At 47.7% G+C, this 21,013-nt stretch overlaps 1 protein-coding gene across 1 annotated transcript in view; it reads left to right on the top strand.

Annotated features, from left to right (window-relative positions):
- Positions 1-954: 954 nt before the first annotated feature.
- The window catches only part of FAT2 (FAT atypical cadherin 2), a 65,204-nt gene continuing 45,145 nt past the window's right edge, over positions 955-21,013 (top strand). The window contains exons 1-4 of the mRNA XM_026091384.1: positions 955-966; positions 2,525-2,573; positions 16,705-19,990; positions 20,444-20,758. Of these exons, the coding sequence (XP_025947169.1) occupies positions 16,726-19,990; positions 20,444-20,758 (3,580 nt within the window). The 5' untranslated portion in view covers positions 955-966; positions 2,525-2,573; positions 16,705-16,725. The remainder of the gene's footprint in view (positions 967-2,524; positions 2,574-16,704; positions 19,991-20,443; positions 20,759-21,013) is intronic.

Below are 21,013 nucleotides of genomic sequence, written 5' to 3'. Positions count from 1 at the left end.
CCCTAAGTTCAATGTCTCCAGGTTGCCTACTGATCCAGATGCAGGTAAAAGAAACAATGCACCTGGGCAGTTATGCAAGGCTCCAAATGCGGGGAAATGCTGGCTCTTGTAGCAATCAGCTGATTCCCTGAAGTCAGAGATTTGATCACTTGTGCCTTGGTGTGTCTAAATATAATACATGTATTGTTCTGAGCCCTGCCTAAGCCCCATTGAAATCTAGCCACCAATACCTGATTTTCTCGCCTTCCATGGCTGCAAGAAATGCAGCTGCGTGAAGGAACTTTTCCTTTCATTATTCTCAAATGCACCTCCCACTGCTGTTACTGACTGATCACCCTGTCTCCTCTGATGAGACATCTTGAAAGGACCTGGTTTGTAATTTCAAGCTACTATTACTTCTTCTGCTACCACCTTCATAATCCTGAAGACTTCTTCAAGTTCTGCAAATCATCTTACTAAACCAATTGATACATTTGGAAAAATAGACAGGATGGGCATGAATATACAACTGGATTTACGTGTTTTCTCATTTAGTCCGAGCTATTTCTGAAAAGCCATGATCAACTTGAAATCAAAGTCACTTTCCAAGGACAGCTAAGATTTGCTTCATGTTTTACCTCACCCCAAGCCACTTTCACAGTTGGCCGTAGCAGCTTCCTCTTCCAGTGTTGTCAGGAGAGCACCCAACACAAGCATTTATAGCACAAGATGAAGACCAAAAGCTAACTGATCAGTTCCCAACCCCAGCACTCTCCCAAGGTGACCTCAGGCAAGTCATTTAATCTCCCTCTGCCACACCAGCCTGTACAGATAACTCTACTGTATTGTTTTACCTCATTGGGGTGTTATTGGGATAAGCCCATGAATGCTTGGGAAATGCTCAGAGATGTTAGGAGGCAGAAGAATACAGGCTGGAATACAATGGAAAAGACTCTCATCGTCATGCTTCTCACTGATGGCAGCAGGGTGAATTCTGATGAATTTACTGGATTGTTCTCACTCAGCTTCACTGACAACTCCAAATAGTCCAATATCACAGGCCAGCACCTTCAAATCATTTTGGACTTGCACCATGAAATCATATGGATTTTCCCATAGACTGGTGTCCTGTGATTTCATTCTCCAGTGTCTAATCTGAGGCAAATTCCAGTCAAAGCACTGTGTGTGGCTGCACTGTTCATAACCTGTCTGTCCTGGGGATTCACTGGTGACTAGTAAGATGTGAGTCTGCACCACTCTTCTTTAATGAGGACACTAATGGGGTCTGTCCCTTTCTGCTACTTGCGCCCGAGTTCACTTCTATCATTGTCCTCTGCGTGGAGCCTGAAAAGGAGCAGTTAGGCACTCTTCAGACTGTTTGAAATTGTCCAGTTTTCATAGTCTCTATCTGGGGGCTTTTCCTAAAACTGTGCAGAAAGCTTTCTGGTCATTTCCTTCCCGAAAACATCACTGAAAAAAACTCTTCATATAAATCCAAACTGTGATGTCCCGTGATCTGCCCTCACATGTATCTGTCCAATTCACCACTGCAGTCTAAAGAAGGTAAATTAGGATTTCCTGAGGGTTGGGGGAAAAAGGAGGAGGGGCAGGGGGGAGGAAAGGGGACTGGGACAAAGAGGGCTGCAGCTACCCAAGGGTGGTCCATGCTCCAGGTGATGTGACAAGGAGCATCCACAGCAAGGTCTCTTCTCCTGTGACCAGCAGAGGAACATTCCCGCAGTTGGGATGCGATAGCCCCAACTCTCCTGCTCTTGCTTTGCAAAGAAACCCTCCCCAAAGCTCTGGTACAACATTTGGTCTCACTGTGCTACCATCTCTCCTTGCTGTTTCCCTCTCTTTTCTGCAATTCCTGCCTTTTCAGGACAGAGACCTCTTTTCATCCTCTGCCTGTACAGCGCCGAGCACCCTAGGGCTTGTTGGCAGCAACCAGGGCTTCTGGGGGCTCCCCCAACACAAACAACAACAACATTCAAAGTGCTTCTCTGCACACAGCTGCTCTGAGGGCAGATTCAGGTTTCCCCCACCCCCTTCTCCCTATCCCTCCTTGCAACACCCACCTGGCAGCCAGATAAAAACAATATTTGGGTTTTTCAGGTGTGTTGGAGGGATTTACCTATTCATTCCCCCCCCCCCCCCCAGTTGCGGTCCTGAATTGCACAGCAATGCTAGTTAATCTAACAGTAAAAAGCTATGCAATTATTTGGCTCTAAGGCTTGGGTCCTTGCCCAGCTCTGACACACACACACACACACACACACACACACGTTCACTTCTCCAGAGAGCAAGCGATGCCTCTCCTCTTCCTCCTCCTCCATTCAGTCACGGAAGGGCTGGCTCTTTGGCGAGGGAGTTCCACCTCCTGCAACTTTCTCCTTCGCTGCTCTCAACCTGTGCTGCCAGAGTTTCAGACAGCAAAATCCCTCCTTGCAGGAATTTCTCCAAGCCTCTTCCTTCGATTTGCAGACACCATGGATCCCCAGCAGTCAGCAAGGTGCTGCTGTGGGAGAGGATTTTCAGCGGTGAGGGCAGAGAGGCAGTAAATTTCAGGAGAGGTCTCTCTCCTGTTGCAACAGGTAAGGCACGCTGCTTGCTGGTGTGGGAAGTCAAAATGACTCAGGGAGAAGTCTGTACAGCATGGATGGAGGAAGGCATGGAGAATGGAGAGATTTAGCCATGAAACTGCTTTTGCATGTGAGTAGCTTTTGCTGAAAGAAGCTCCAGCCTTAAGATCAGGCTTTGGGATGCGAAGGGAAATCCTTTCATCTTCTCCTCCTTTCTGGCAGCCGTAATGAGGGGGGTTATGGATGGAGCCAGGGAAAGCTTCAGCTGTGTTTGCACAAAGTTTGCATCTGGTCTTAGCCGGACACTCTGGGAAACTTTAGCAAGCTGCAGTCAGTGCAGGCAGGTGGGCTCTGGCTGGCCTGAAACCCACGCTGCTGTGCAAGGCAGGCAAGGAGGGATTGAACAGAAAAATGCTCCAGGTGTCTGCAAGGGGCAGGTTTCCTGCAGGAAGCATGCTTGTGCTGGAGTAAATGGATGTGTTGCTGCAGGAGTAGTGATGGCGTCTGGCTGCAGTCTCATTTGTGCACTGTATACAACTTCACTGTCTGGGGCAAGGCTGTACCACTTCAAGCTCTTTCTCCCCAAAGTCAGCTCCAACGAGGCTGTTCCTTTAGTATAGACAAGGCACTGGCATTTCACAGCATGTACAGCAAGGCTAGAGCTCCTTGCTCACCCTAGACCACAGGCACCACAGCCTGGGAACTGAAGCGAGAGCTTAGTGGCAACCAGGCCTCTGCGACTGTCCCTTCTTTGCATGGAAGTGTGCTGATGCCAATTTGTGCTTGTTTGCATCAATGCACACCTGACTTTGTTCACTAACAGGCGTCTGATGGCAAACAAAGATGAAATCCCCCAGTAAATCCAATCTCAATCCAGGGCGTGCAGGAATTATTTCCCCTGTACATATGCGGCACTGAGAAAAGGGGGTGAAAAGACAGCAAAGGTGGCCTAGGCACTTGGAGCAAAGTGGGCCCTTCCAAACAGCAGTTATCTCCTGGGGGAATTAAAGGCAGACTAGGTGGAGTGCAGTGCTCCAGAGGGGCAAAGATCAGCTGTCAGACAACACAAGTTGCTTCGGAGAAAACTCTCTTTAAACAGCTGGCTCTAACTCAGGTTTGCTGCTGCAAAGGGCTGAAAGTTTGCAGGACATGTGGAAACTCCAGCTGTTTGGCAGATGGAGCTGGGCAGGATGCATATGGGCAGGCTAGGCTGCAGCAGATGGGCTCCCACTTCTCCCAGGCCAAAAGGCTCAAAGTGCCCCAGACACAGGCAGGAGGGCTAGCGCTCAGGGAGCCCTCTCTGTTCTCCGCCATGCGGTGCCCCTGCACCCTGAGGTGCAGCAAGCGGGCATGGGAGGCGGAGGGAGCTGCCAGGATGCACAGCTCTCCAGGCTGTCAGCCAGAGGGACCTGGGAATTTATCAGAGCCTCAGGATGGAAAGCAAACAGTCAGTATCGGGCTCCTGAGGAAGGCTGGGCTGTCTCGGTATTCAGGGAGGCAAAGTCACTGAGCTTGGTATTGTGCTCCCTTATCATCTCCTAATATGCAGCGCACCTCACCTTATCTGGAACAGTTCAGGGACATCCGCCTGTCTGATAAGTGTTGGGGTTCTCAAGGGACTGAGTAGGCAAGAGGTTCCTAGCCCAGCCAGGGATTTTATTCACTCTGATTCTCTGCCATCTGCTTGTTGTGCTCTAACGTGCTCTGTAACATTGCAAAAATGAGCCTGACTGCTCTGCCTGTGGAGGGCAGAGCACACAGCAGCATCTAGTCTTCTCCTGAGCCTTTCCCATTAGCTACAGCTCGTTTAAAACCCGAATGCTCACAGAAACCAGTGTGTCTCCTAGCCCTCCAAACAAACAAGCATCATTCATACATGAAGGGAGAGTTCAAAGGAACGTAACACCTGGAATCAAACATCTGTTAGAAACTAATGTATTTTGCCTCCTATGCTTCTGCCAACTGCTTCAAGGCAAGTCCTAGGGGATTGTTCCAACTACCTCCATGCTACCGAAATGGCATTCCCTGCTCTGTGCACCTCTCTTTTTTGCCACGTGTGGAGTATGCGAGAATGGTTCTAGCAGTGGGCTTTCTTTGGTATCATGCACAAGCATAAGAGGATTAAATACCCTCAGCCTTTTATTTTTTTTTACTGAGTTGGCAACAACGATGMTCCATTGTCTATTAGCAGAGTGATTTGCTGAGCAAGCAATTTTTCTCTCAGCCACAGTTTTTCCTTGGCAATGGGGCAGGTACTGGTTTATTAGCAAAGAAACTTTCTCTCCTAATTCTTGGAAGAAGGAGCTCCAGGGAGGGGCAGGCTGCAAGGGTTGTTAGGAAGGTTTGTAGCTCAGAAATGAACAAGCAGCAGGTTTGAAACAAACCAAAGGAAGTTGTTTTTTTTTTTTTTCACAGAGGGCATAATTAAATTCTGGAACACATTGCCACAGGATATTGCAGAGACCAAAAGTGTACTTGGCTTCAGACAACATTTCAATACATTCGGGATGGATAGCTGCATTGGAGGTTATTTAACACAACAGCCCAAGTACAACCACCGCTCCAGCAGTGTACTTATACTGATGCTTGCAAGTGGGAGGGCAGAGTGGGAAAAGAACTGCATTACACATACCTTGTTTCCTATGCTCATCACTAAGCAATCAAAACTGGCCATTTTGGGAGAGATGATACAGAGCTGACCGAGCATGGCTATTTTGATATTCTAATGTTGTGGGAATATTTTGAACTGATCTCTGGTTGTACTTTTGATAGATGCTGTGACTCAGTTAACCTGGGATATACTAAATAATCCTATGGCAGAAACACTGCAATACCTATGCACGCAGCACAGTATCTGGTATTGGTACAATAGATAGTGCGAGCAGCATCTGTGCACATCTGCCTGCTCTGCAGAGATGTTGCAATGACAAGATCTTTCAGAAGTATATTTCCAACACACAGACCAGAGTGGGAGGTAGCGCTGTGTGCTGGTATTGTAACAAGAGCCGACAAGGACACGCTGTGGCAATGAGACCAGCCTAGGCAAACATGCCTGTCTCGGGGGTTAATCTTTCCTCTACAGAGACTGTGAGCTTTCCAGGCCAGGGGCTGTCCTTATGTCAGCTTGTATGACACCTGGTGCAATGGAACTGAATGCTGTGGATATAGAAATGAGCAGAAAAGGCAGTGGGCAGCAGTAGCCAGSTTTCTGGAGGGAGACCAGGATGGGGAGCTGAAGGTTTTCTCTTTCATTCCATGATTGTTTGCTGCAGGGAATTTCTGTAGCATAGCTACCTGCATCCTGGCCAGGCATCCTTTTACAAATAAAGATGATGCCCTGATCAACTCATTCTCTGTCCTCTGTGCCCTTTTGCTGCCTCTGAACGTGCGAGAGGGACTGGCAGAAGTAGCTCAAGGCAGACAGATGGCAACAGAGTCAAAGATGCTGCAGGCAGAGCGGAAGGCTGGTCTCAGTGCTCACCTTCAGGGAGCAGAAGGGAAAGACCAGCAGGGTGCTGGGAAGGGGCCTGAGCAGATTTTCATATCAGTGCAGGGATACATCTGTGAGTGAATGTGAATTGCCTGGTGGAGAGAAAAAGGCAAGGAAGGAGGCACAGTGGCCAGGGCTGTGCTGCAGGGCAGAGCCAACCCGAGTGTTTCCTGTCCTGCTGAGCACCAGGGCTCCTCTCCTGCATCTGGAGGTGCATGGGGTCCCTTGCCTGTCTCTGGGGACATAACCTCAGCTCTTTGTGCCAAGATGCTCTCAGACTCCCTCCCAGCAATTTTTACATATCATAGGAGAATTTGCATGTTTCCCTCAGGAAATGGTGGAAAGGGCATCAGAGGACTACCGGCACTCAAGTGATCTTGTCTGTGCCCTCGCTGCAAACATCCAGATTGAGTCAAGGAGCAGATGAGGTCTCACCAGGTCAAACAGCTCGGAGTTAGAGCCCTTCAAACACTGGGCAGAGCTGCTGCTATCTCAGGGCTGGGATAGGAGCCGAGTCCAGGTCAGAGCCTGGATTCACTGCCATCACAACTCTTGTGGGTCAGATGGGAGTTGTGTGCTGGGATCCCAGAAAGGATCCCACAGGCTTTGCAGCATCTAAATAAACAGCTGTTTCATGAGCAACAGAATTCATGAAGCTTGGTTGCCTGGGGCTCGCTCTCTTGTGTGGATTCTCTGATGTCTAATAATCGGGTTGGGCTCACATTATAGCATTTTCTTCCAGCTGAGAGTCCTAATTTGGATTTCTCTCCTCTCTGCTTCTGATTTTCACAAGGTTGTGCAAACCTAATTCCTTTCAAGTCTTTACCTATCTGGTTAAATTTGTTCGAAACTGGCCAGTGGATCCAAAAGTTAGAAGGGAGTACTAATGGTGTGGTATCACATGGCAGGTTCCCTCAACAGACTGATGACAGGAGAATGATTATCAGTGCAAGATGATTTGCATCCCAGGCATGAAGAAAATGTGAAGGGCTCACTATGGGTTTTGACAGTAGCTAGCAATCAAGAAAGAGCCTAGTATCCCTTGTGGGCTCTCGCAGCCTGTGCTGAAGGTCACAGCATGTCTGCTGGGCCTCCCTAAGCCAGGTAGATTAAAGTGACAGAGGTATGCAGCCCTTGTCACTGCAAACTTCTGTGGGAACTGAACTCCCTGAGAGAGAGGTGCACAGTCCCTGGAGCAGCAGGGTCAGGGCATGCACATCTGAATACCTGACACTCTGCAGCTGGCTGTTGTGCAAACACATTTGGGCTGCTGTACCCCGGTCCATGGCTCCTGGGCTCCCTCACACTAGTGAGTAATTCCCACTGAGCTCCCTTCCCACCAGCACTGCCATTCTGCAGCCCCCAGACCCTGTTTCTCTTCATCTCAGGCAGTGGGCACCCAGTTCCCTTCAGAGCCACAAGTGGGATGTGCAGTTTCCTCTCCGTCTCCTGGCTATCCTAGTAGCCATCTTTGGCCCAGGAGCTAAGCACCACTACCCCAACACCATCCTTGGTTATCTATGGGATGGCAGCTTCTGGACCATGGGTAGGATTTACCCACTGTTCYTGGCCACCAGGGAGGGCAAGGAATGATCAGTAAGGAGGGGTGAGGAGGGGACAAACAGCAGATCTTTTCAGGGGAAAGCAGAGGAAGGAGATTAGAAGTGATGTATAAGGACGCTCCCCACTGCCCTTGGCACAAGCAAATTGACCTCCCAGATGTCATGCTTTCTCTGGGAAAGGAGCCAGAATCAAGGCAGAGCTGACACTAGTGAGGTTTGGTGCTATGGGGTGGCTGGCACTGCGAGGGAGGGCTGCTGAATGTCTGAGAGTATGTAGCAAGGTGTTGTGGAGATGAGGGGATCTCAGCTCCTACTGAAGGGCCTGGGAGAGCCTGAGTCTCTCCCTCTTGCTGGAGAACGCTGGCAGGGTTGCAGGGGCCACCAGGTCAGCCTGAAAAGGGGATTGAAAAGGCATTGTCTTGTGTTATATGGACTTCTCCCCTGGACCCAGGAGCAGATGTGCCAACAGCCCCAGGGCTGCAGCTAGGCTGTGACCACTGTCACCCAAGAGGAATTCCATTGGTAAAGGGGACACCCGCAGAGCTCCAACCCAGTGACAGCAATCACAGGAAAGCCAGCAATTGTCCTGCTCTCAGACAGGGTGGCTGCAAGGTTTCCTCATCTCCCAGGCCTTCTCCAGTGATTCCAGATGCTCATCTGAGCGTTCCACAGGGCCCCAGAGCTGTGCTATTAAGTCTTACTCTGGAGTGATGTTGCAATGCCAACAGAGATAAAGATCGCTGACCCTTATACCTCTATGGGGAGTTCAAGCCTGTTCAAGTTCTCCTGTGCCTAACAGAAGAGCTCCTGGAGGCTTATAAGAACAACGACAGGCAAACCTCAGCTATGTAACGTACCTAAACTAAGCATTACTTGGCATGGTGTCGGCAGAAATACAAAATCAGAAAATGCACATCATGGGTGTAAAGGTGCTGGGAGAGAGCCTTTGGCCTCATGAGCAAGGTGTTACCTTGCTGAAGGACAGAGGATGGCTTGGAGGCGAAGACATGTGGTGCCTGCTTGTTCTGATGCAGGAGCAAACTGGGGAGAGCAGCAGGACACGTTCAAAGCAGTGAGGAAGGGGCAATAGGTGAGATGTCCAAGGAGGAAGGAGGCGAGAGTTGGAGGTGAGCAGCTGGCTAGGGAAGGCCATGGCAAGACGTAATGGAGGAAGATGCCCTTAGAGCCAACCTGGGCGCGAGGGTCTGACTACAGCTGAATAACCAGAGCAGCTGTGATGATAGGGGTCACAAAGGCTTTCAGCCACATATGGGGGAGAAGGAGCTGGATATCAGGGTAATGAAACGTTTCCTAGCCACCCTTTCACTACTCAAGGCTAACCTGAGCTTGTGCAACTGCTCCACACCCTGCAAGTCCAGCTTCCTTGCTCCAGGGGCAGCATCCCACAGTGTTCCCACTGCCAGCTCTGAATGGTGGTCCCAACTGGGGACTGCTCACAGCGCCTGCTGGCTCCAGCAGACCTGGCCAAGGGAAAGCAGAGCTGTCCCAGAGCAAAGCGTTGTTTACCCACTCCGGCAGCAATGTGGCATGACTAGAGGAAAGCAGCTTCCAAGCCCTGTGTCAGGACGACCTTCCCCAAGCTCCCACTAACCTACCCCCGATTGCCAGGGCTCAGCTTGCCCCACACAAGTTGGTACCTCACAAGCTTCCCCAAAGCTCCTTTCCAAGAAAGTAAATGACCAGCAGTTCCTTTTAGTCTCCCCTTAGAGGCTTCCAGTCCTCGGCCCCAAACCAGGTTGAGCTCCCAGGGGTTAATGTGCCTGCCTGGCCCAGCGGGTGGATGATGGGATGAGCATATCCGTGGTGCCCAGAGGACTGTCTGCCCCACTCAGGGGCCTCTGGGTGACCTCCTGCAGTGCCTGTTGCACTATGCAATCTGAGCAAGAGCCACCGCTCCACGTGCCAGCGTGACACTCATTAATCCCATGGCTTTCCTCAGCTCTGCTGGCTGAGCAGCCCCAGGCACAGCCCACCCCCTCAGCGTGCAGCCACTTCCCCACTGGGAATGGAGCTGAAGCATGAAATTGTTAGGGCACAGGGTCCAGGGACTGTGCACAGGCTATTCGCTGCACAACAGGAACGGTGCTTAACGGGTCACTCCAAGCAAGGGCAGACCGTGGTCGTAAAAGGCATGCGCACCAAGTTTTAAATGATCAGAAGTCTTGCTCCAGGCTGCTTAGCAATCTGGAAACAATTTTCAAAGGTCTATCCAAGCCATTTGGAGACTGGAAAGCCAAGACAGTGAATGAAAAATCGGGTTGCGCCCTGGTGAAATCTGCAAGTCCAGCAAAAAKCTGTACCCACGCAAACACAGTCCCCAAGCAGGCTGGCGCATAACTTACAGTACTGTCAGCTTCAGCCCATCAAAAACCATCCAAAGACCATGGAAAACCCTCAGCTATACTGAAGAAGGAAACATCTTAACTTCAGGAATTCTTTCCATTAGTCTTCTGGCCTTGCATAGTATGTTGGGGACACATTTCTACTGCTTTGCTGTAAAAGCAGCAGACAGAGATTCTCTGCACGTCTGAATGCAAGAGCAGGAATGCTACGGAAAACGCCAACTGCTAGCCCAGGTTCAGAGTCCCATTGAGAGAAATGCTGCTGAGAACACGGGAACAGCTCTGTGCCATGGCTTGGGAAGGGGTTGGTTTGTTTGTTTTTCAAAGTGCAAAAGAAACAGATCAAAAAATACCCAGCTCCCTGCAGAATTCAAACCCCGCAGGCCTGGCTTTGTTAGCGACAAGCAGGAAATTCACCAAAACTGAATGAGGCACCAAATGGAAAATGATCTAATTCCGTCAGCATTGCTGTGGTGGAGGAAAGTGGCAAACATTAACCAAGCAGCCTGGCCCCCGAGCAGCATGTACATGGGCTATTTTAGCGCTGAGAATCAAAACATCTCACAAAACATGGCTCAACACCTGTACAGCATGCTTACTTCTTAGTCTGTGACTTTCCTATGTAAAACCCCAGGGACTGCTTTCTGATTGATCCTACCTGATTGTTCAGCTACCATCCAAGCCAGAGAAAGGATAGAGTCCCAACTCGTACTCACTTTTTCAAAGCCTAGTACCCCCTTTCTTAAATAACTTGCGTCCTTTGCTCCATGCTTCTATTCCCTAATGACTACTGAATTTCAGACACACTATTAAGCTGCCCCACCGTTGCTTATTTGAATAACCAAGTGTATCTCCCTTCTCGCCCCCAGCCCCTGGTGCTTGTAACCTCTGACAAAGAGGTTGCTTTGTGTTGACATGCTCAGCTGGTGCAAATGGTTTTGATCAGGCTTTGCCTAAGGTTTTAAACAGATGAGCAAGAAACAAGGGGCAGGCATGGACGAAGCAATGGGGCAGAGCTCTCACATGGGATAAAGGTGGCGGAAGGCGTCATGTACTGCCCCCAGCACCTCTAAGAGAGCCTCTCCAAAGGAAAGATGAATAGAAGTGTTGCTCATGACTGTGGGGTGTCAGGCAGGCAGGACAATGGGACATCCACCTGAGATGTCCTTGTCCCTTCACTGGGATGCGCTTCACCCCTCTGTACTTATCCCAGGGAGAAGGCAGACTGTTTCTTATCACAAAGAAACAAAAGGAGAGAATAGGAAAGAAAAAAAAGAAGAAAGAAAATTTGGGATGCGTGCTGATGGAAGAAAGCTGTGGGGGAAAAATTGTCCTCCTTTTCCCATCAAAATGTTGATTTTTCCCTAACTTTCTGTGCCAAAAATTTGGGCCAAGTCCTCACCACAGCGAGCAAGGGTAATGCTACTCTTGGTGTGCTCAGCACTCAGCTTGTTTTGTGTTTTGTGTTTTTATTTCTTTTAAAGACTCCTCTTGAAGGGAATGGGAAGGTGGGGCTGGGGCCACACCTGCTCCCTGGCAGGCTGCAGTGCTTTTCTGTGGTATGGCTGAAAAATACAGAAGCCCGCACGCCACAGGAGGCCCCCAGGAAGGCCCCCATGGGGGAGCAGCCAGGGCCATGCCCCAGCCTCGGCCACTGGCCTCGGGTGGCTGGAGTAGGTGTGCCCTGCACCGATGCCCCTGAGGCCGTCGCTGAATTGTCCTTCTTCGAGGCCACCCCTGACACACACACTTTGAATCTCGGTGCTGTGTTTGTTCCTTAATTTCAAACCAACAGATTTGGGCATGTCTTTGACGCAGGATCACAATTTGGATGTTAAATTTAGATGTGCGTTTAGGCTCTGTCTGATTAGAGACACAACCGAGTGTTTACGCGCTCTGTGGGGAGTTTGCATCTCTAGGGCTGAGGGCGAAGCCCCTTGAGGCTTTCTGATCCTCCACTGGTGATTAGGAGAGGAGTCTGAGTCACCACATAATGATGCACTGGTATTTCCCTTCTCGGGAGCTTGCCTTGCCTGGTGCACTCCATCCTGGCAATGGGCTTTCTGAGCAGCAAAGCGCAGCTCTGCAGCCCAGCAGGAGACACGCACGTGCTCCCTGCCTGYGCCCAGCTCCAGGAGGGCCTCTGCATGCGAGGAAGCCACAAAAGAGAGAAGCAGAGAGCTTTCTTGAGCAAGAAACAGGAGCAGCAACGTCTGAGCCCAGTGAGGTGAGGGACCCGGGGCAGATAAGGGTGTTTGATGCATGCAGCTGGCCTGGCAACCCTGAACCCTTGCTACAGGTCCCATGGAATGTGTACTAATTGCAGTCAGCATGAGGACATGGAACAGCACAGCTCAGACAACCAGGGAAGGTGTTTCTCTTAATCTACAGGCAGAAGCTACTGCATGTGCAATTCATTTCACCTAGTTTTGAGGCAGAGATTGTTGAACTCCATTTCAAGGATCCTTGAGCTTGGCAGCGCTGCCTCTCCCTGGCAGCCCTGCTCCCACCCACCTCTGGTATTTTAAGTGCTACTAGGTTTGTGTTATTTTCATGATATCTGCAACCTTCCCATCCATACCACAAGAGTCGCAGAAACTCGCCTCCTTTCTGGGTTCGTTACTGATACCTTCCAGGGAGTGGTTCCAACAAGGCTTTCCCTGGATCTGAGGCAAGGCTCTAGTTAACCAGTTTTTCCCCCTGTACAGAGCATTGTGCCCCATTTTTCTGTTGCGCTTCACCATGGCCTTTGGAGATGTCCCACTCCCATTTCTGTATCATTTTGTATAATGTGCAAAAAGTGTGCTTAAATGTGTTGTAAAAGATCCCAGAAAAAGGAGACAGAGCAGGGGGTGCAGAGTCACTCCTGGGAGATCTATTACTCTCCAAACGACGTTAAAACCATGCTGGAGAAACAGACGCAAGACACCCAACACGCCATTGTTTCCCAGTGTTCACTGTGACCTAGAAAAGAACAAACTTCAGGCTAGAAGTACTAGGTGTGGGTTTCCAGAAACCATCAGACTGGAGTCACCAGCTGGCTACACCTCCAGCTGGGGGTACACCCATCTACACCTGAACTGAACCCTGGACTTAGTGTAGTCCTGGCAGCAGRACAGATGAACCCATTGCTGGGGTGGGAAGTTAAGAGCTCTCCTGGAAGTCCCATGACACTCAAATGAAATAGGCCAACTCTTGAATGATACTGCTGCCACCAACSCTCTCCATCTCATTCTTTCTACCAAAGAATCAACTAAAAGAGGAAATGCCCAGGAAGTGAAAATAAGCGCACAGAATTGTTATTGATACAGAGATCTTCCTGTAAGCTCAGATTCAGAGCTTTCTCTTATATAGCCTTATGATGTATACACACAGCAAAGGCAATTGGTACCACACACATTTCAGAGGGTTTTCTAGAAATTATTCTTAAGACTCATGAACTTGAGAGATAAAAGCTTTAATAGTGCTGTGAGCCATACCATAGAAAAGAAGTCATTTTCAATTATAGTTAAGAAAAATATCCCTGAGCTTATTCTATCATTTCGTCACTTTTTTTCCTAATAAATCCTACAGGTCTTTTTACCTCTTTCCTCTTCCTGCCCCCAAGCAAAATGATCTATATACCAGCAGTTATCACTCTGTGATCTTTGGAAGTTTTCCTTGTAATCTCTAGGACCAAAAGAACATGAAACTGATAAAGAAGGTTGGTATATGGAAAATAAAAGGGGCTCTGCAAGGTGATATCCATCTCTTATGAGCAATAAAGACGCTAGAGAAACCCTGGTTTAAAGGAACACACATCCTTTTGCAGACATAATAATGGAGAATTTTAYAGCTGAGCTTGTGTTCCAGTTGCTAACCAACATGAGGACAAACTGGAGGGATCTTCAGCACATCAGGAGAGCAAAAACATTAGCATACCTGTTAACAAAATTCTGGTGTTTCATTCGTGAACATGGGTTCTTTGGGCCACAAACAGTGGTAGAATTTTCCCAGTAATATTGGTGTAGAAATTGTCCTAGTAGATACACATGCAGTAACAAAGGTGATGAAATAACATGCCTCAGAGCACAGGTGGGTGCCAGCAGGGGACAGGAAGGGCTCTCTGGACTAACATTGATGCTTTGGGCATGGGTCCTGCTGGAAACAGAAACTACTAGACTTCACGAGCTCCTTGTGATGTCTGTTAGAAAATTCTCCCTAAGTTCTGTCTGTGCCTTTTGCTTTTTCAGATCATTTCCAGAGGAAATGAGGCTTTTGCCTCATGCCCAATCTATGTAATTACTCTCTGTCCCTCATAATAACTGTTGAACCCATTGATCGCTTTCAACTCAGCTTGTAATTGAGAGAAAAGCTCTCAGAAATATGAGGTCATGACAGGGCTTGCAAAATGGTTAGCTGGACAGGGGAGCAAAACCCTGCCAATGCCCCCACAGGGGAAAAAGACTGGCAAAAATGAAGCCCATCTTATATATCAGGAAACCTACCAGCTAGAGTGAGGTTAAGGACATTCCAGGAGAAATTCAGAAGAAAGTTTGCATCGTGTTAAATGCCAGAGAACCCACTCCTTGCTCAAGGTTATCCTCCCATATTGAATTGCTGGAGCCCAGGAAGGCAGGTGCTCTAGCTGTAGCTTTTCTTGTGGTTGTGGAGTTCATAACATCTCTGCCTTGTGGCTTCTCTGATGTCTCATAAGAGATGAGTTCACACTGCCATTTCAGTACAATTCAATTAAAAAGTCAATTAGCCCCAGATACAAAGCGATTGGCTTCATTAACTCTGCTCTTCATAGAACAACACTGTATTTTGTTGCTGTTTTATTCTGCTGTTTTATTCTACTCTGAATTGTATGTGACTTTTCCTGCTCCACAGTCCTAGTAGACACGCACACACACAGCACACATACATCTTCTTTCTAGGTTCAGCAGTTGAAAATGTTGGAAGGGAGCAGCTCTAGGCAAGTCCCTACATGCCACAGAACTCTCAAGCCCTGTTAAGCAACAAGCAGATCTTTTAAGAACATGGTTTCCAACTCCTCAGAAGGAACTGCATGCCTTTCTGGATMTGTTAGCCCTGTCCTCCAAGATTTTCTTTCATTTGCTTTGAATTGGAAATTATGTTGTATTTCCTAGAAGTGAAATGATGTCATCACACAAATGAGTCTGAATTTTGTCAGGTATGGTAAATCCAAATTGCACTGACTTCTCTGCAAATTCTGATATTTGCACTAAGATCCTAGTGACATAGGCTGTAACTCAGCTTCAGACCATCTGTTGCAAAAAGGAATGACCACAGACAGGGAGATTGCTAAATGATTAGCATTTATTTACTAAAGAAGAAGGGATTTGAAGAAAGTATCAAATTTACAGCTTTGTATTTATCAGTAATTAGCTAACTCTCTGAAAGAATATGACGCAGATTGTTGGCTAGGCTCTGATAATCTGTTCCTAACATTTGACTTGACTTAGAAATTGAACTAGCTCTGTCTTTTAAAGAGATGAGTCTTGAAAAAGTGTCTGGAAAAACAAGTCTTCCCTGTTTAAATTAAGAAGGTGCCAAATGACTGGCAGGTACTTGATATATAATTTAAATTTAAAAGAGGAAGAAACAGTTCTAGATAAAGATCTGGGATATCTAGGGGAAATATATGCACCTATATTTAGCTTATCCCCAGTTTCAACCCCCAAATGCACATACAGCAGCACACACTTAGCTTTTGAAAAGAACAAGCCTTGATCCTTTAACAAGCTCTGCAAAGCTCACTAATAAAGATATGTCCTTGCTAGTCACATATGTGCTCCACGATTCCTTCTGTGATATCAGATTCATGTCTTTGATACACCATATTCCACCATATTCACAGTCTTTCATGAGATGTTAAGGAAGGAAGTTGATGGTGGATGGTCATGGATGGCAGATTCTCCACAAGAATTCTGACCCTGGGGCTTGGCCATGAGAAGGGAGGAACCAGAGAAATTACTCGACAACTGAAGGCAACATGGTCAAAGTGACTTGCTAGAAACCTGATCTTCAAAGCAACAGAAAGCAGGAGGCCAAGGTCAGACCTGCAGATCAGAAGAATTTTGCTGTAACTGAGATACCACTGATTAGGACCTGAACTAGAGCTGTTGAAAAGTCCATGTTGCAGAGCTGGCTTTGTAGAAGGAACTTGTACAACGTAGGAGGGCAGAACAGAAACTTCTGTTTCAAGATTGCTGTAGGAGGGGAAGGGGAAAGGGAAGACAAGCTAAGGGAAGAGACATCAAGTCACAGTTTGTCAATTGGCTCTTGAAAATGATTTGCAAGAGTTTTGTGGAGAGAGGAGTGAAGATGGAGACAGGAGGAATAAATCAGAGGTGAGGTTTGGATTGGGGCTGTGGAGTTCAAATGTGCAGTTTGACTAGGGAGAAGGCATAACTGAAGGAAGGGAGAGACTGTTTGCAAAATAGGAAGTCAGCCTGATCATGGCACTTCACAAAGAGAATCTCTACAGGGCAAAAACTGAAGGAGAGAAAGTGAACATGGGCCTGAAACATTGTGGGGCTGTGGCAGGACAGACATCTCAATGGGACAGAAGGGAGAAGGAGCTGAGCTAACAACCATGCCAGCAAAGGACAGGAAGGAGAGAGCAGAGAGGCAAAGACTGATCCTGTGCGACTTTTCCTCTAACACAATAAAACACTCCATATGTGCCAGAATTACAAATGTTCTTCCTTTATCCCCTGCAGGGCCCGAGGAGACACCACACCATGGAAGTCACTACTAAGAGGCACTTCCTGAGTTTTGCTGTTTTCCTGATGCACTGTATGGCCCGCGAGGCAAGCTCTGAAAAAGGCAACACTTCCCCTCTGCACTTCACCCACTTCTTCTATAATGCCACTATCTATGAGAATTCAGCGCCCAAAACCTACGTGGAGAGCTATGTCAAAATGGGTATTTACAAGACAGATCCTGAGTGGGACATCAGATACAGAATAGCGTCTGGGGACAACACTGGTCTCTTTAAAACTGAGGAACATGTGATCGGGGATTTCTGCTTCTTGAGAATAAGAACCAGGAGTAGCAACACAGCACTTTTAAACCGGGAGGTCAAAGATAATTATATGTTAATAATCAAGGCCACAGAGAGCACCTTTGCATATGAAGCTTGGGCCAAAGTCTTGATCCACATTCTGGACAGAAATGACTTAAAACCTCTCTTTTCACCTCCTTCCTACAAAGTGTCCATCAGAGAAGACACTCCTCTGAAAACAGTGATTGGCACACTCAGTGCCACAGATGCCGATGCTGGCCAGAATGCAGAGTTCTACTATGCACTCAACACCAAGTCTGACTTGTTCACTGTCCACCCCACCACAGGAGGGATTATGACCACAGGTAGGCTGAACAGCACCCATCGAGGCAGGCATCACCTGCAAGTTCTGGCTGTGGACAGAATGAGAAAGATCACAGAGGGGAATGGCTTTGGGAACCTGGCTAGTCTCATGATCCAAGTGGAGCCATCTGCCAGGAAACCTCCCTCTATCTCCTCAGTGAAGGTGACACCACCTGACTTAGCTGAGGATCTTCTCTATGCAACACTGTTTGTAGAAAGYGGTGACTCAGAAGCAGGGATAGATTCAGTTGACTTAGTGGACGGAGATGCAGGAAGGCATTTCAAAGCTATCAAATCCTACTTTGGGAGCAATGAGTTCATGATCGTTTCAACCAAAGATGTCAACTGGCTACTTTACCCTTTTGGTTTCAATCTCAGTCTTCAAGCCAAGGACAAGAGCAAACCACCACTGTTCTCCCCTGTTAGAGTTATCCATATACCTCCTTCCAASTATGTCTCTGCCAGATTTGAGAAAGAAGTGTACCGGGTCCAGCTCAGTGAATTTTCCCCACCTGGAAGTCAAGTTGCTATGGTAAAGATTACACCAGTCTTCCCAAATCTTAAATATATTTTGAGACCCACTCCCGACAGCACAAGCTTTAAAATCAATCCTCACACTGGGCTAATAACTACAGTCAGAGCAATGGATTTCCATGAGCAATCTCATTTTGAACTAGAAGTTACAACTACTAACAGCCACATATCTACGACTGTTGTCATTGACATCGCTGACTGCAACAATCATGCTCCAAGTTTTAGTCAGTCTTCATATCGTGGGGCCTTTGATGAAAATGCTCCTCCAGGTACCAGTGTCTTAACAGTAAGGGCTACAGATGAAGATGAAGGAGACAACGGCTTTGTGACCTACACCATAGCCAACCAGAAATCAGTTCCCTTTGTCATTGACCCATATTCTGGCATCATTTCCACCTCCAAGTCAATGGACTATGAACTGATGCAGAGATGGTATCATCTGCGAGTGTGGGCATCAGATTGGGGTTCACCCTTCCGCCATGAAACAGAGGTGTACGTCTCCCTCATGCTGAGCAACATCAATGACAATGCTCCTGTGTTTGAGAAAGCAAGCTGCAGTGGCACCATCCCTCGGGACTTTCCTGTTGGGAACCCTGTGGCCACAGTATCTGCAATTGACAGTGATGAGCTGCAACATATCAAATATGAAATCAAGTCTGGCAACGAGCTACGGCATTTTGAACTGAATCCTATCTCTGGAGTAATTTCCCTTAGAATATCTCTCAGAGATCTTCCTTCTGAACAGCCACTCTTCTACTCTTTGAAAATAACTGCAACAGATGGAGAGAACTATGCCTTGCCAACATCTGTAAATATCACCGTGGTCAGCCAAGGTCTCCCAGTCAAAATGCAGTGTGAGGAAACAGGAGTACTGAAACAACTGACAGAGACTATCATACACTCCATTGAGTCTCAGTCTCAAGGCCGTGGGCAGGACGATGAGACATCTCTGAACTTGCACCTTATAAACCATAATGCTCCAAAGTTTGATGAGAGCTTTCCACGATCTATTGACATCATAGAGACTGTTTCCATCAACTCAACTATTGCTGACCTCTCAGCTGTTGATCCTGATACTGGTTTTAATGGGAAATTGGTCTATGTGATCTCAGATGGAAATGATGACAGTTGCTTTACCATTGACCTGGAAACTGGCCTCCTTCAAGTCCTTTCTCCTTTAGATCATGAACAAACCAGCTTCTACATTCTTAACATTACTGTGTATGACCTTGGCACTCCACAAAAATCAGCTTGGAAACTCCTGGCTGTGAATGTGTTGGATATCAATGATAACACCCCTAAGTTCCCACAAGGTGCCTACTGGGTGATGATACCAGAACATGTAGCAACAGGAACAACAATAGCTCAGTTGAAAGCAGAAGATGCTGATACAGATGATAATGGGAGAGTAAAATATTCTCTCCTAACCCCCACTGATAAGTTTGCCATTAACAGTGTCACTGGAGAAGTGACTGTTACAGGTGATCTCGATAGAGAACTGTGGCCTTGCTACGTGCTGAAAATAGAAGCTAGGGACCAGCCCAAAACAGGCTACCAGTTGTTCTCAGTTATGGATCTCTTTGTAACTCTAGAGGATGTAAATGACAACACCCCACACTGCATCCCAGCCCTGAACAATGTGAAGGTCCCAGAGGACCTGCCTGTGGGAACCATTCTGCTGTTTCTGGAGGCTTTTGACCCAGACACTGGCTCTGGGGGAGAAGTGAGATACAGCCTCATTAATGATGAAGAGATGATGTTCCATGTGGATAAGCTAACAGGGGCACTGCGGTTGGAGAAGGAGCTGGACTATGAGAAGAAGGACTCTTACAATCTAACCGTGCAGGTCAGTGATGGCGGGAAGCCCTTCTCTCGCTCTTCCCTCTGCCACATGGAAGTGAACATCCTTGATGTCAACGAGAACTTGCACCCACCACGCTTTGCCTCCTTTGTCTTCAAAGGCTGGGTGCAGGAGAACAGCCCCGAGGGCACATCAGTGATGATGGTTACAGCAAAGGATATCGATAAGGGGAAAGATGGAGAGGTTCAATATTTCCTCAGAGAGGGCACTGGCCTGTCTCTCTTCAGCATTGAAAAGGATACAGGTAATGACAGCTTAGTTTAAGGGTGTACCTCAAAGGCTTCAACCACATCCAGTGTTGGGCCTTACTTTTTGCCCCAATAGGACATTTCTATATTCTGTCTATTTGCAAAGGTCTATGGATTCAAATCTCCCCTGTTTCTGCAGGGACATATAATGTGTATCCCTGTATCTGGTGGGGAGCAAGCAGGGTTTGTCTCTTTAGAATAATGTTAAATCAATGTCTGTCCTTCCCCAAAATACTCAGATCTTCCCTTTCACTTGCATGCCAAATTACTCTCAGCACAAGTGAGCCCTCACCTTCCACACAATCACATGGCCATGCAAGGTGGGAACCAAGGTTTATATCTCTATCAAAGACCAGAAAGCGGAACAGAGACACAGACCAGTCTGGCGTTAAGGACAAAATGGTATGAGTTCCTGAATCCCTCACAAACACCTTCTGTCACTCTTCTAGGAACCATCCGGACTATAGGACCACTCGATCGAGAAGGAACATCTCACTACTGGCTGACAGTGCTAGCTCTTGACCTGGGAACAATTCCTCTGTCTGCTGTGACAGAAATTTATATTGAAGTCACTGATACCAATGACAACCCACCTCAGATGTCCAGACCAGTCTTTTATGCCTCTGTGATGGAGAACTCCCCACCAAACACATCTGTCCTTCAGCTCGATGCCCTGGACCCAGACTCTGGCTCAGAGGGAAAACTGACTTTTCACATCCTAACTGGAAATCCTCAGGGACTCTTCACCATTAATCTCATTACAGGTAAGACTGACCAGACTCAGCATCTGCCTTTGGAACTTTCGAGTGTCCAGAGGATGTTACATATTCAGTACAAACAGCCCACACAGCTGCCTTTGTCACACCTTCCTTCTGCAGCAAAAGTTCCAGTCTCCAAATACACTGGGAGGAGACTAATGACTGAGATAGGCATTTCCCTGGACCTGAAGGCTTCTACTTGCAGCCAGATGGCTCTTAAAATGGCATGAGTTCTCTACTTTCAAAACGCTAAAGCGAGTC

The sequence above is a fragment of the Apteryx rowi genome, unplaced genomic scaffold (assembly GCF_003343035.1).
Source record: "Apteryx rowi isolate R43461 unplaced genomic scaffold, aptRow1 scaffold_90, whole genome shotgun sequence".
NCBI lineage: Eukaryota > Metazoa > Chordata > Aves > Apterygiformes > Apterygidae > Apteryx > Apteryx rowi.
Note: the sequence above shows the minus strand (reverse complement) of the source record. Positions and strands in the feature narration are given on the sequence as shown.